A 16,095-nucleotide genomic window follows, 5' to 3' on the forward strand; every position below is an offset into this window, starting at 1 on the left:
GAAAAAGACAGTGCGACAAACAAAGGACCTGAGACAGGGGCCGAGACACCTGTTGGACGCACGGTCCTCGCAATCGATCGGGGGCGGGCGGCACACACCAACCCTTTCGGTCGATCAATTCTCCACCGTCCACGTCTCATTGGCCGAGGAGCTCGGGGTGGGAGGAGCCTACGAATGACCCGCGGTTACTCAACTCGTTCAACAACGTGCAGCACATGCCACCAGTTTACACCCCTGTTACACCTTCCATTATTCATCGGTCAGGGACATTTACTGCGGGCGACACGAGATTATGCCGTTAAAAATATCGCTGATAGATTATGCGGCCGAGCATGCTAGGCGAGCGTCCAAGAAAAAGTGTGTCGCCAAAACGTTTCATCTTTACCGCTCATGTTCGGGCCTACACTTACACTATTGCGGCTCGTATTACTAATGTATAATCCCGTTTGAGGCTACGACGTCAGCGGCGGTTCCCGTGGGCCGCTAAAAAAACAAATCAAACATTCAACCGCTGTCTTCAAAGCAGTGAAATCGCGGCTTAAGAGCACATCGCTGATGCACTAGGCGAATGTTCCAGGCATAATATTGATGAGGCAGCAGGCGCGCTCGTAGCGCCGTGTCGTGGATTGGCGCATAAACAACTGGGTCAATATTGTACCAGAGTCGTCGATATGTCCATGAATAGGATATTACCCCAATACCAATAAAACATTTACTCGGATGCAAATGAGGCCCGAAGCAATTCCGGGGAAGCGAAAGCGAAGGTGCATCGAGAAAATGACTTCTTTTCCCCATTCATGAGCATCCCCAGCAGGTCGGCCCTCACCAGTAGCACTCAACGCTGTCAGAGTAGGTGAAATGGGCACCGGCTTCAGACCAATTTTGCCAAGCATTCCGTGCGCAAACGACAGGAGCATGCATTATTGGTTGGTGAGCGAACTGTGTGCATCGTGGATAAATTGTGCTTCCATGATACTGTATACGGCCAATCTGTCCTATTAGAATTACAGGTCCAGTCCACATTTAGCCCCACTTGCAATATTCTTTATGCGCCGCATTTCAAAATGAACCAAGTACTGGATCCATTAGAATTGTTAACGAAGCAATCAGGCTGTTAAAATATGGCTGAGACGTGCGAAATAGTGCGGGAAAACCCATTCATATTAATCTTTCGTAGAAAATGGGTGAAATCGATGGAGCCAAAGATGAGTGTCACGCACTTCATCGACGCATGCCGTGCGAATGCTGCCATTTATCCCCAGAATAGGTGACTAAATGAAAGCATAATCACTTGCCATCTTATCAGTCATCAAACCATTCCCTTTACCGGCCTAGGTTGCTAACGTGTCCGCGTACTGATCCGAAGACAGCGAGTTCGAACCCTGCAGTCGACGCCAACAATTTCGTGGCGCGGCAGAAATTACTTAGACACGTCATCCTCCGTGGGTCGGCCACGTTGGCACCACTCACGAACATACGAGGGGTGTTCAAGTCAAACCGGGACTTTCTGTCTCCTGAGTGGACAAATGGCTCGCGCTACTTCTTTTTCGTCATTTTCACACGCGACAGACCTCCGCGTTCACCACGTGGTGGTCCAAAGTTTGTGCAAAACAGAAGACACGTGCTGGACAAGATGGCCGACAACTAGGTGAGCGCGCACATCGAACAGCGAATTGTCATGAAGTTTCTCGTGAATGAAGGCGTAAAGTAATCTGAAATTCACAGAAGACTTCAGGCTCGGTATGGCCACGATATACTTAGCCGCAGCAAAGCGTTTGAGTGGTGCAAACGGTTCCGAGACGGCCGTACGTCGGTGCAGGACGATCCCGGCCGGCTCAGAGCCCAGTGTCAGAGTTCTTGAGAACATCCAACTTGTGGAGCGCCTGATCCTCAAGGACCGACGGATAACATGTCTCGAACTGGCTCGAAAGACAGACTTTTCTGTGGGAACGTTGAACACTATCATTCATGAACACCTCCAGTTTCGGAAAGTTAGTGCCCGTTGGGTCCCGAGGCAGCTCTCCGTGTTTGACCGGCAGAGAAGACTTGAAATCTCCCAAGAGTCTAAGGTACCGTTTCGACATTGAAGGACAGCCGTTCTTTGATCGGATCATCACGTGCGATGAAACGTGGGTGCACCATTTCACTCCTGAGTCTAAACGCGCATCAAAACAGTGGAAGTATCCTGGCTCGCCAGCTCCCAAGAAGTTCCGAAGCACCCCGTCTGCGGGTAAGGTCATGGCCACGGTTTTCTGGGACAAGGCTGGCGTTGTTCATGTTGACTTTCTGCCCAGTGGTATCACCATCAATAGTGCATATTACTGCCAGGTTCCCAGGGATATGCATAAGGCGCTGAAGGAAAAGCGGCCGGGCCTCATCACGGAAGGAGTCCTCCTCCTACAGGACAATGCACGCCCGCATACCGCGCATCTCACGACACGCACCTTACAGGAACTTGGCTGGGAGTTGCTGCCACATCCCCCTTACAGTCCAGACCTCGCCCCCAGCGATTTCTATCTCTTCGGGCCACTGAAGGCGTTCCCTGGGGGCCGCCACTTGAGCTGCGACGGCGAGGCCAAGAATGCTACGCGCCGGTAAGAATTTCTACGCTGCTGGCATCCAAGGCCTCGTGAAACGCTGGGACAAGTGCATTAATGCAGCTGGAGATTACGTTGGAAAATAAAACTAATTTCTCGCCTGTAACTTCATTTTACTTTTGCGAAAAATGAAAAGTCACGGTTTGACTTGAACACCCCTCGTAGTTGTCCCGACTCAAACCCCTAATTTGAAAAAAAAAAAAAAAAAAAAAAGAAAACCTTCCTTGGCTGCCTGCAGCATGGAAATGAAGTGATCATTTATTGCGCCTTTTGTCCATGCCGGGCTCTAAATCTCATAACACACGACCACATTGCGCACAAAAATGACATAAGATAGATGAAACTATGCAATTCCAAATAGGTCACGGGAGGCCTATGGGAAGGTCAACAAACATTACAGCTTGCACGAATATCCGAGTACACGGGGTACACGCGAGGATCAACTCCGCAGCCTACAGATGACCCCCTGTTTACAAACATGTGACATCACGTGAAGACCGGTTCGAGGTTATATTTTGCTGTGGTGAGCCAGAAGCGGAAAGAACGCGTAGCTGAGAAGGCTGATAGGTGCCCACCAGCATCCTTTGCGCGGCGGCGTTACGTAATCGGTGACGTAGGGGCTCAGGTCCTATCCAGAGCTACATGGTGGACAACGCCACATCAATCGAATACTGTAAAACCTATTAATTTCGCGGCCCTAAATTTTCGCGAACCGAGTAACAGGGACCACTAAATTTCGCGAGCGCCTCTAGCTCCTCCTCCGCTGTTTTTATAATTTTCCCGTGCCCTTGAAGTTCGCGAATTTTCTCGATTCGCGAAAATTAAGGGCACGCTAAAATTAAGGGTTTTATAGTACATGGCAGACATGTGTTTGCCGTTATCAGGTCATGAAGCAGCAGCTGTGACGTCACAAGTACAAGTCGCTATGACTTACGGGACGTGAAGGCTCCCTTACTGCATGTACTTATCCTGCCATGCAGCGTAAGAGGTGCTGGGAAACGGCTAATCTAGCCTCTCTTCTTGTGCCTCGCATCCACCCAGATCTATGGACACTCGAGCGGCATACCAGTGGGTTCATAAACCCTCCTTCAATCATATTTTGCTTTCATGTCGAAGATAGGAAAGACCAAAGAATTTTTTTTTTCCCCGGGGGGGTTGGTGGAAAATAGCGAATCAATAGAGAGGGCGCTTTCCTTTCTCTCTTCTGCCTATTCAACTCAGTGGACTCGTTTGGAAACCACCGTAGGGACGCCACTCCCCCGGCTATGGCGAGAGAAAATTGAAAAATCGATCTTATATAACGCAAACGTACATAGAAAGAGCTACACGTATGCATAATTCGTCGATTCCACGCGAATGGAAGATGGCGGTAATCAAGGGCAAATGCGCCATACCACCTCACTGCCAGCAGATTCTTCCCCCTTCGTTTATTTCGTTGGTGGAAAAACTCAAAATCACCAACTGAATACGGCAGAATTCTGCGAGCAGGCAAACTCCTTTCACAACAGGCACAACAGAAAAAAAGAACTTGGCTCTGGTCTGCTCGCGCAGAGATGTATTCGACTGCACCACAAAAGCTCCCGCTTATCATACTATATGTATATGGAAGGAGAAGAGATAGCGCCATCTCCTCTGTTCATTCGTCACTGCGATGTCAGTGTCGACCTATCTGATGACAGAACACACCCCAACGTTGCCTGACCTAGAACGTCACCTGTTACAAATATGATAGAGCTAAAGAATGACTAACACGCACTAGAACCACTCCAAGGGAGCTAGATGCAGAAATGGAAATGTTGCTGTAGCACGAATCGGCCGCGTTGATACAGCGGTTACTTGCTATACAGAATGAGGCAGTGTTTAGTCTGGTATTGAGCGAAACCCGATGAAACGCAACGTGGCCAAGGAATATCCCTGCACGCGTTAATGACAGGTAATCGTTTCATTTCAGTGTCTCGTATAACGGCATCTGTAAGTTAATCGTTCCGCTATCTGCTTCCTCGGGTTTTGATGGTCTAAGATACTGAAAAGTACCAAACACACGAAAGGTGATGTTCATACCAAACACATGTCGAGTTACTTCCTCACGGACATCTTCAACCAATCACTTTCAAGCGGGGAGGTGCCTAAGGACTGGAGACTCGGTAAGGTAATTCCTCTCCATAAGGGTGATTGCAAAAGTAATCCGCCTAACTATAGACCTGTAACGCTCGTAAGTACGGTTTGTAAGCTCCCAGAACACGTGATGCTTTCAAACTTAACTGATTTTCTAATCTCAGTTTCCTCTTCAGCACGGCTTTCGCCGAGGCCGTTCTTGTACCATGCAGCTTGCATTGTTCATTCACGATCTTCACTAAATCTTGACAAGGGCATACATACCGAGCCCGCCGATTGTGTCGGCACCCACCTCTGACACCTTTTGTATAGATGAATCCGATATAGGTCCGTACCCTATACCAATGCGATCACGGTAACCAGGGCTACTGATCGGTTCGTCACTCGGTCGGTCCGCAACTGTCTTTCAACGTACGCACGCATTTCTTCTTCTCTTCGTTTTTTATTTTTATTTTTTTTGGGGGGGGGGGGGATTATTTATTTTGTCAGGAAAAGTCAGCCAGGAAGGACGGCTTCATCGCCGAAAGGGTATTTTGGCGCCGCGTGCTTTGAGGACGAAATGCCTGCGGTGTGTGGTGTCGTCGGAGTCAGAATGAAAGTGAATTGCACTTCACGATCTGACACTTAGAGCAAGCACTAAACACCACATCGCTGAAAACAAGGTGTGTCAAAGGAATGTCGATTAGAAGTATATTGCACGGACCCACATTTTCTGTCCAACATTTTAGGCCATATCCTACCAACTCGCGCAAGTCTGTCACTTTTTCTCGCTGCTTCTAGACTGCTCACCGATCTAGAGCAGACGACGTTATGTGTACTTCCGCATTAGCGTCTGAGTGGGTGCTACAATTCTACAAATGGCGTAACAACGGATAGAGGTAACTGGATGGCGGCACTTCTAGTCGCCCGTATACGAAAAAAAAAAAAGTGCGTTTTTGTATTAACGTTGCATCCGTTACGAAGAAGAATATTGAACAAGAACGTGTAAATAGAATTATGAAGCGTAGAAGACCAATATTCCACCCGTAACTCAATAGCTGCATACACGAGTTTTCCCCTCCTTTAAGAAAGCTTTTGACAAAGTTCCTCGCAATCGACTGATCGCAACACTAACCCAACTGAATCTCCCAGCAACCTTCATGCAATGGGCTCCTAACTATCCCCTGTCCATCAAGCAGTCCTCGTTTGTTAACAACACCTGCTCTTCTTTTACCGCTGGTGTTCCCCCAAGGGTCTGCTCTGGGACCGTTATTATTCCTCATTTACATCAATGATCTCCCGCTTAACCTTAACTCTACAATTCGTCTTTTTGCCGACGATTGTGTCATATACAGGCATTTCACATCTCCACCTGACCGTGCACCCCTTTAGACCGATATTCGCGCCTTAGATTCACGGTGCTCTACATGGCTCATGCCGCTAAACCTATCGAAATGTACGTTGGCAAACAACAACATACCTACCCGTACACACTCAACGGTACGCCTGTTACTAACACTTCATGCCATAAGTATTTGGGCCTCCACATTACTTCTACCCTTCATACATCATGAATGATTCTAACAGCTGTTTAGGGTTCTTTAAGCGCAATCTTCGTCGGGAGCATCCCCATGTCAAACGTCTGGCTTACACCACGTTCATACGCCCGAAGCTGTAGTACGCATGCTGTATCTAGCACCCTCACAGAGTCCTTTCTGTCGGAAGCCACTGAAACAATTCAGTATGCCATTTGTTTTATTGCCGGCGAGTACTTCTACTCCACTAGTGTCACTGGTCTTAAATCCACTTTCGATTTCGATCCTATAGATAATCGCCCAAGGATTCAAACTCTGACATTGTTCCATATCTTTTGCACTCTCCTTCGTTGCACACATCACACATTCCTCCAGCTTGATAGTCAGTGATTAGATCATTGTCTTAAGTGCGAGCCATATTCATGACACAGCTATGCGTTCATCCATTTTTTTTTATTACCGCACCACCGAGCTTTGGAACTCCCTGCATGAATCTCTAGTATCCATTCTTTATCGTTCTTCATTCACATCTGTAGTAAAATTTCATATTATCACAAAGTAAATTTGAATTATTGTTCAGATTGTCCTTTGCGTTTAACATGAGTGATAGTTATAATTGTAATCCGTCTACAGTTGCTTGTCATGCTATGTGCCTCCCCGGTGTTTGCGTTCAGAAATTCTGTCGCTGTAGCTATCATTTCCTCCTTTTACACCCATGTAATGCCCTGTGACCCTTGGGTTTGTGACGATAAATAAATCGTAAGGAAGTAAATAATTCGTGTGTGGAAACTTTACCACAATCCGCTTCCGAAAAGCATTCAGCCAATACTAGACTGCTGATTATATACGAAAGAAAATAAATCAATGTACAAAAAGACACGGAGGTTTCGACCGTTGGAAACAGTACACCCAGATCTCGCCTGACGACAAGGAAAACAGGTGGCGCGGCGGGGCAAAGCGTGGAGCTTTAAAAATCAAGTTACGTCGAAGGGTCGCCAATTTTCTCTGCTGGGCAAAGACTCCGATTACCTGGACTTGGCTCACCGCTATACTTTTTCCATCTGACTTCAGTTTTTTGCTTCTCCTGGTGAAAGAAAAACAGCGATGCCGTTAGCCCATTCACGGCGCACTGCCACTTGCCTCTTCAAGAACGAGAGAAAGTAATTGCGATTTGCTCATCGAGCCAAAGACCCTCCGAGGCAAAACGGGAGTTCTGTACGAGCGCACGTGCACAGAGAAATGAAGGGCAGCCCAAAAAAACTGCAAACAAACAACGTAGCCAATTACGTCTAACTTAGCGAAATCCAATTAGGCATCACGATGCTTGGAGTCGAGAAAGCCGAGAAGAAAGTCATAATTTGTAGCAGTACCAGCCATTCATTGCATTCCACCCTGTCACGGTTGATGTGTCTTACAAAAGAAGCGGTGCAACTCTCTATTAGGTTCTTGCAAAGCCATTCCCAATGGAAATGGCACCCGTCCATCTCTATAAAGGAGAGCAAACGGAGCGAACGTCAGTTGCAAGGCTCGTTCCTACGCAGACAATAGACAGAGATGACCATTTCGCTTTTGCCCAGTGCACATATGTACGGAAACCGGTACAACGCACCTTGAGCGCATCTCAACAGACTACAAATAGCGAGCAATCCAAGTTGATTCGAGCGAAACCGGCGCAATGGGGCACGCGTTGTTTCTGGTGAAGCGAACGTATGCTAGCATAAAGAGGTAATCTCCGTAATGTCTCCTCGTGCCATCGTCGAGCACTTAGTGCCATACCAGAAAATGCCCTTATACGGATGTGGCCAGATACGAAAAGACGCAATCATTACTGCGTCAACATCAGATAAAAAACCGTAGCGATACAAGCGCCGTCAGTCCTAAAGAGAGGGTTAGAATACCAGTTTGGAAGGCAAGCCTCGCACTCAAATCAAATGGCAGTAAAACAATCCTAATAATCCGATTAATTTTGCACGACACTCATAACTCACGCAAAAAAATAAAAATAAAAAAAAGAAAAGAAAAAGGAAAAGAAACAGCCAGAGCAATCGGAGCGGATAACTGCTTTCAGACTCGAGTCTCAGGATCCTCCTACCATTCGCATCCTCCTTCAATGTCTCGTGCTTTATTAAAAGCAATGGGCATTAAGCAAACGAACAAGAGGAAACATGCGAGGCATCCGAAGAGCTCTTCCCCTGATGAGGCTTTTTCTTCGTCAGTCCACCCCCACCCGAACGTTAACTTGCGCCATTATTTTTATGTATAGGTTAAACGCAAAGTGTGCCCCCACTTGGAGCTCCGCGGGCGTTTATGGTGCGCGATAGTCATTCTCCGCTTACTTCCGATTCTTGATTCAGAGCAGTTCTCCAGAGAGAGAGAGAGAGAGAGAGAGAGAGAGAGAGAGAGAGAACGGATAATCAGGAAGCGCTGGAGCAAATGGAACGAACTTTATCATCCGAATTCCGTCAGAGAAAGTTGCGGGAAGTTAGGATTGCGGCCGAAATAACCAATTGCGATATCACTGGGTGCGTACGTTCAGGGAGGTGATTTAATGTGTGAATGAGGAAGCACGATCAAAGGCAATAAATGAAAAAATGCGCAAACAGGTAAGCAAAATAAAACAACGAAGTCGAGCATTCGAAGTGGGATGTTAGGTAAATATCGAAAACAGCCGGTGTACATGGGGCTGAGAAGGTTTGCATGACAGTAACGACAAAATAAATGTCAATTCTTACTGAGTTACAGGTTATAATACTGTCTTCTAAACACGAACGAACGAACGAAAGAAAGAAAAAAGAAAAAGAAAGAGAGAAAGAAAAGGAGCACTTATGTCAAGCAGAATGGTCAAAGATTTAATAATTGGGGATTTACGTCGCGAGACAACTGAGACCATGAGCGACGTCACAGCGAGTCGGTCTGTGGATTGCTCTTGCCCACCTGAGGGTTCTTTAACGTGCGATGAAAGCTCATCACACGGCACCCCGTATTTAACGTCCCTCGCGGAAGACGGCGTGTCCAAGCAACTTGTACCCTGCCACCAAGTTGCTGGCGTCCGCGGCCGGGTTCGAACCCGCGATCTCGGGATCAGAAGGCGAACACGCTACCGACTGAGCCACAGAGGCCGGTAATGGTCAAAGAAAAATATAGCAATCAGCGGACAGCAAAACTGCAGCTGCCATCGGTGTGTTTCTATCGGGTTGACACCTGCTGAAAAATGTCAAATGTTAATCGCCCTGACGAGAATCCCCTATAATTCGGAAGAACTTAGAAGCGAGGGAATCGCAGCAAATGCCACATCAGGAATGTGTCCAGCTCATCGGCTACGTGCACAGCAACCACAGGGTTCCAATCGCCTTAAAAAATAATCGGCAACTGACATGGCAGTCGGCGAGAGAGTTGATACTCGCGCCAAGTTTGTCCCCGCCAGGAAAGAAACGGGAAACAAGCATGATTTATACGCGTCCCGGGCTGTAATCGCCGACATCCGAATTTCATACAAAAGCGTACATACAACAACTGCCTCCAAAATGAAATAGATACGACAGAGAGAAAAAAAGTTTGCGAAATGTGAACTTGGAGGAGGGTCACGCTTCATTTAAGAGAGCGATTATTCAAACCTTAAGTGACACTGGTTGGGGAAAGTGTGGAGGGGAGTCGACTGGATAAAACAAACTGCCACGAAGTTATCATTCAGGGATGATGGATATGTAAACTGACGGACGACTTGCACTTTCCTTCGGAGTTCCTCCAGTCCAGCAGAGAAACTCGCATATATTCCGTATTAGCATTTCAAAGGCTAACACTGCCCAGCGCTGTTAGACGAGGAATATAGCTCCGAGGCGGTGTGGAAAACATACCGACATGATGCGCTTTGGTTACGAGGGACTGGGTACGGGGGTCTTAGATCGGGATAATTTATGCGGAAAGATTCTACAGGATGCTTTGGTATGCGGGACTGACGCTTTATCGAAAAGTTAAGCCAGCATTTTTCCAGGTCGCTGATCGCGGTTTGTTGACTGGTTTCTAAAAGCCTATGAGGTGACAGTTAAAGGGACCTTGAAATGATTTTCGCGAATTCAGAGTACTCTGGTAACGGTTCTCGTGATCCCTCACTATCATAAACACCTGGACTTTTAGTGCACCGGGGGCGCAGTTACCACGCAGAAATAGCGGGGCGTCACCGCCGGATAAATCTATTCGAAGCGAGCCTACGTCATCAACGTGCAGTCCTCTCAGCCAATTGTGGACGACCGGGAGCTCACAGCCCGCGGGACCACGTGGGCATATGGTTTCGGTTCGGACAACGACGACTTCGTATATCTGCCGTGGAAACCAGTAGAAATTGTCAGCGATGGAAGAAGAGATTATGCGACGCACACAGCGTCTATAAATCGTCCCGTACGCAGCAGCTCCCAAAAGACCGCCGACAGAGACATTTTCTGACGAAGAAAAAGCTCAGAGAGGAAAACGTGCTCCGGTAACCATGCTAACAATCAAGGGCTACATTACACTTCTGGTAGGATTCTGTATCAACGACTCCAGGTCAAATTAAAACATATTTCACAGCGAAGTTTTCTGCTCACAAAAGACCGTCCGCGAATCGGACACATACCCTGGGTATGATGTCACGGCCAGTTCGCCTCGCAGGCGGGTCGTATAGCAGCCGTCGTTCACGGCTGTGGTTAACATCGAATATTTTCGCTATTTGAACGTTTTTCAACTTCGTATTTCACAGGGTGAATGCTTTAGTACAGAGGAACAAATTGAAAATGATCGTAGGCTTGTCAGATAACCTCTCATGGTCCCTTGAACGTGGCTCGAACCCCTGTTTCATTCATTCATCAAGATGTCCATCAGGAGTCACCGTGCAAAATAGTTTCGCTCTGCGGTCGCATTGTCTCTGCACAATTAAGTTAACCGTCAGTGAAAGCAGCCGCGGCTGGCACGATTTTCGCGCGACGTCGGCAAGTCCCCGTTGCCTATCTTCGTTTCTTTCTTCTCAGCTCACCGGTCTACTCACCAGTCACATGATTGGGATACAGGGGGACATCACCTCGTTCCCAGATACGCTATTCCCAAGTGGAGGATTTTGGTGTGCGAAACAGAAGCCTCGCGCGCACCGTTATTTCGTAGGAGCTTATTTTAGTCGTTGCAAAACATGCCGCTGAAGAAAAAGAGGGGGTCACCTCATGCTCCTTTAAGGACTTTGCAGCACTGAAAAGATTTGCACGGCACTTCGGTTGATAAAGTCGTCATACATCGAATACGCTTTTGTGACACAGTTTGAGATCCGTGCTTTTGCACTGGTCATGTGTTTCTTCCTGAAGATGCCGCGTAGGCTACTGTAAGAGGTTGGCCTCCAGATTGAACTGTTTATTCTTGACTATGTATCACGTATGTTCTATAGCGTAAGTGACAATTCTGCATACGTGGTCCAATTCGCTTATTGCAGCACATCCCGTGGTACCAGATGCCTGTACACCACTGACTACAAAATATTGCTGCAAACAAGATAAATTGTCTACTCTCTTAAGGGCGTGTTTGCGACTTTTCACGTTTTAGACCTGGCAACCCTGGCACGGTGCTGCTCTAGTAGGCGCAGCTGAAGACTTGGCGAAGGATCCCTTGCCGATTGAGTAGTCAAGAGTATATCTTATCATTGACACAATTTCAAAGGAAGCCGAATAACTATTTCAGATTTTTCTCAAACGAACAACTACACATCTAACAAGCAGCACAAGCACACCACATGGTTAAAAATGAAGTGGCAGGAGTGTTACTTACTGCTAGTGTCCAATTTCGGTGTGTTGCCGGGAGATGTTGCCCAGTTTACCTTCATCTCCTACAAAGAAATAATGCACATCAGAACAGTGTGTTGAACAACACACACACACACACAAATGAAGAAACAAATCAACGAGCCACCAGATGAGGAGTGGAACAAAGCTGCCACAATTCTCCTTCTGTACAACCACACAGTATTAGAGTGCGCTCTACAATCCATCCACAAACACGAGGTTGCGCTGATGTGGTACCAGTGGAAAAGAGGGTGGGCGTAAATAAAATATAACAGAAGGCGAGCGCCTGGGATGACGCCGAAATAAAACATTGAAAAATAAATAATAAATAAATAAAAATCCACTTTTCAAAATAAATTTTCAGTATAAACTCTGTCAATATCCACGGTGGCAAAATCAACTAGTACAAGTACACTACACGAAATCAACTCTTAAAAATAAATCTGTCAAAATAAATCCTCTCTGATTGGTGGAATGCCGAAGCACCCTACGTCCGCCTTGAAAAATAGTACCGCTTTCGTTGGGAGGGCCTCGATATTCCTGACTGCGAAATTCCCTATCTCGAAACAGAGAAAACGCTCCGACTGCTTTGCAAGATGATGTGCCGTGTTTAAAAATTCTATATCACTAATTAATCGCTCAGCTTCACGAGTTTTCGATGTCTGTGAAAGTCGTCACACCGTTGTTTTAGAGAATGAAAAAGTCATATTGAGGCCGTTAGGCTTAGTAGGGCGGTCACGTCGGAAGCGTACGTTGGTCAGTTCATTCGCTAAAACAACTTTCACAGACATCGCAAACTCGTGAAGCTGAGCGGTTAATGAGTGATATCGGATTCACGCATATCATCTTGTAAAGCAGTCGCGCATTTTTTTGTTCTTTTCGAGACCGTGGATTCCGAGATCGGGCCCTTATCGCTATATTCATACGCGCGTCGTCTTCTGCACTTTTAAGCTGGATATTTCAATTTTTCAGCTCTTACTAGAAGACACATAATTAATAACGGTAGAAATATTAAGAAAAAAAAAACGTTCCAGTTGTGCGTTGCATTGAAAACAACGTTGTGTCGCCCTTGAATTAACATTCGACGCTTTCCCTCCCTAAGCGTGATTTATTTTGGCAGTGTTTATTTCGAGGGAGTGGGTTTTTCAGCGATTTATTTCAGAAGGTGGATTTTCACGAGTGTATTTTTAAGCGCGGAAAACCTTAATGTTTTATTTTTAATGATTTATTTCGGCGTATACACACGAGCGCCTGAAAGGGGTAAACATTTTCCGGAGGCGACGTGAACGTGGTGCAGTCCACAAACAGCAAACGATGTCGGAGGCCTCCTGTCCTGGATCCTCGACCGCGAATAACGTTCAATGGTCGATCATGAACTTTAGCAAAGACAGAGCAGGAGTTTTGGGGGAGTGTACCGGGTCCCGAGGTGAAAACTTGAGCCACTTGTCTCCGTAAGTGAATGCATTAGCAGCTCAGGGAGAGAGAAAGAAGAAAAAGAGAGAAAGAAAAACTTGTCGCCACCATTAGTGTCGAAACTCGATTCCAAAGACTTCCGGTCTGCTGCACTAAAAGTGTATTTCTTTTTTTGTGTGTACGTGCGCGGCGTGTGTAGATTTCTCAAAGATTGCCAAACGTTCCTCAAGTGCGGTACTTTTTGTGCGTGCTTCTGTTACACGAGCCGTACAGAGCAAGAAGACCCGGAGGGTATGTGCTGCACCTGCATTTTGTTCTATACGACAAAATAGTCATGCCGTTCGGGCCACACATCCTTCAGTTTCCGGTTTTGGTCGCCTCCTCGGTCATGCTGCGGCGCAGTTTCGGGAGCGTAGAACAAAGTTCGAGATACACATCTGTTGGGCACAGAGTAAATTTCTCAAGCTCGCAGACTGGTGGTTCGGCTCATAGTAACCAGGCGCGTCTGTGTAGGATCGAGGGCAGGGGGTTGTACTCGAGCCAGTGCAGGCACCTCGCGACTAACGGGCGGCCCCAAATTGAATCTTAACTTAATGTAGCAGACGTCTCGACGCCAGTTCGCCGACACTCGATAATTGTATTAAGATCACCACGAGGCGATGCTCAACAGCGGAACATCGCGCCATAATTCGGGACGCCATCACTCCAATTGCAGTTCTACAAGTGCGGTTCTACAAATACCCAGGAGTGCGGTTCGTTTTGAGTAGAAGCTGTGCCAAGAAAGATATGTCAGTTACGTTCCGACTTGCTCAAAAGCAGCACAAATCAACAAAGCTCCCCTAACAAAATCACTTTTCTTTATACACCGCATCGGTCTCCCTATTACTAAGGGTTGTCCACTTCTAAAAGCAGACGGTGCAAAGCAACTCGGGGGAATTGGGTTACCAGCCGGGAACCGCCCCAAGCACGACTACCGAGGGGCCCGACATCAAAGGCGATTAATCCAAATTCCGTTCCTAGTCGGGAAAGACAAGTTGGCATTATCGCCAGCTTCTACTTGGTGGGGCAAATTTCGGTTCGCGGCATTTTCGGGGTGGAATTACAACTGCGGCTCCAGTTTACGCGAACACCGTTCACGGCAGACTCGCCTTTTTTATCCTGGCTCGTAATGATACGAGAGGGCGGAATCCATCGCCAGCAAAACGACTCTCCATTTATCAGGGGGTACCGTCTTTTTTCGCTCCTTTTTCGCCAAGTCGAGGCGGTGATCCTGACAGGCTGTAAATTATGCGGCTCATCCGACTGCCCGTCAGCAGCGCCCACCACGTGGGCAATGCTGAGCACACACACATACGGATACTTTCACTCTATTTTTAGTGACGGTTCCGTTGCAGTTTTCTGTTGCACTTCACTTTATCCGATACGGTTACGCTTATCTCTGAACGTAGCCCCAGTGACCCGAACAAGAGTGCCACTTCTAAACAAAGGGACCTGGACAACAAGTAGCCAGCAATGTACAGGACATGAAACTTTCCACGGTGAACTCAGATGTTGTCCCAGAGTGAAAAGAAGAAGAGAATAAGCTGAACAGAAAGTGAAGCCAGACATAACGCAGTGAACCAGAACATGTACAATCGTACCACTATTGCACACAGCGACGGTACAAACACCAGAATTGCGCAACATACGCAGTACGTGGAACACACAACAAAGTCCCACGCGTTTAGTACAGAGCGAGCGACTCCGTTGAAGATACTCGCTGCCAGGGGGGCCAGGTATCAATGCACCGCTTATCGCGAAGTACACCTTAACTTGCTGATAATTCCCCGGTCATGCGTAAGGCCGCGTGGACGCATCATCGTTTGGTCAGTGTGTCGGACGAGACCTGTTCATGTGGCACAATCGTGGACAATAAGCCCGGTGCCAGACAAAGGCGCTCAATATCTCGGTAACGCCGAAGAAAAGATATTTACGAGAGAAGCCACGCCGCCGATGGCAGCTGAGAGATGGCGCAACGTTCCCGGTGCCGTCCAGAGAGGCCGGCTGATCACTGCGCTCAATAGCGATCACCAGGGGCATCCACGCTCGGTCGGGAAACTTCACGCGTTCGAGTACAGGTAAACACGAGAGCTTATGCGATTTAGACAACACACAGGGGAAATTGACAGATCGCATCACGCTGCGCAAAAATGAAATGTCGAGTATCCGGTTACGCCTTCGTAGAAAATGTTTCCAGCACTCGAGGAAGGTAAGCGAACGACGGAACCACTTACGAAACGGAATACTACTTGCAATAGAAACATCCGTTCAGAAGCAGACGCACTTCAACTTGAAAGGATCAGAAGGAATGTTTACGTACCCTACTAGTCTCAAAGTGACTGCCGAATTATATAATAGGGAGGGTTAGTATAGCATCGGAAGGTGTTCACGATAATGGTTCCGAAAACACGATAAACCAATCGCCGTGCTTCTTTGAAGCGGGTGATATCACATTGCTAAGCTTCGATTTGATATCTTTTACCTTACCGTTTTCGTAGAGTTCTTCCGATGTACAAAAACTCGCTATTATTTCGACGACGAGTTATCGCTGCATAAAGGGGAACGCGACAAATGTTAACCGGCCTAAATATGCAGTTACAGCGCTAGCAGTACGACGCTAGC

General features: G+C 47.2%; 1 protein-coding gene across 7 annotated transcripts in view; it reads right to left on the bottom strand.

The window, feature by feature from the left end:
- The window catches only part of LOC135377519 (nucleolysin TIAR-like), a 231,867-nt gene that overhangs the window by 39,540 nt on the left and 176,232 nt on the right, over positions 1 to 16,095 (bottom strand). For all 7 annotated transcript variants that reach the window (XM_064609993.1, XM_064609996.1, XM_064609992.1 and 4 more), the window contains one exon: positions 12,008 to 12,065. In XM_064609993.1, coding sequence (XP_064466063.1) covers positions 12,008 to 12,065 — 58 coding nt within the window. The remainder of the gene's footprint in view (positions 1 to 12,007; positions 12,066 to 16,095) is intronic.

The sequence above is a fragment of the Ornithodoros turicata genome, chromosome 1, assembly GCF_037126465.1.
Source record: "Ornithodoros turicata isolate Travis chromosome 1, ASM3712646v1, whole genome shotgun sequence".
Classification (NCBI taxonomy): domain Eukaryota; kingdom Metazoa; phylum Arthropoda; class Arachnida; order Ixodida; family Argasidae; genus Ornithodoros; species Ornithodoros turicata.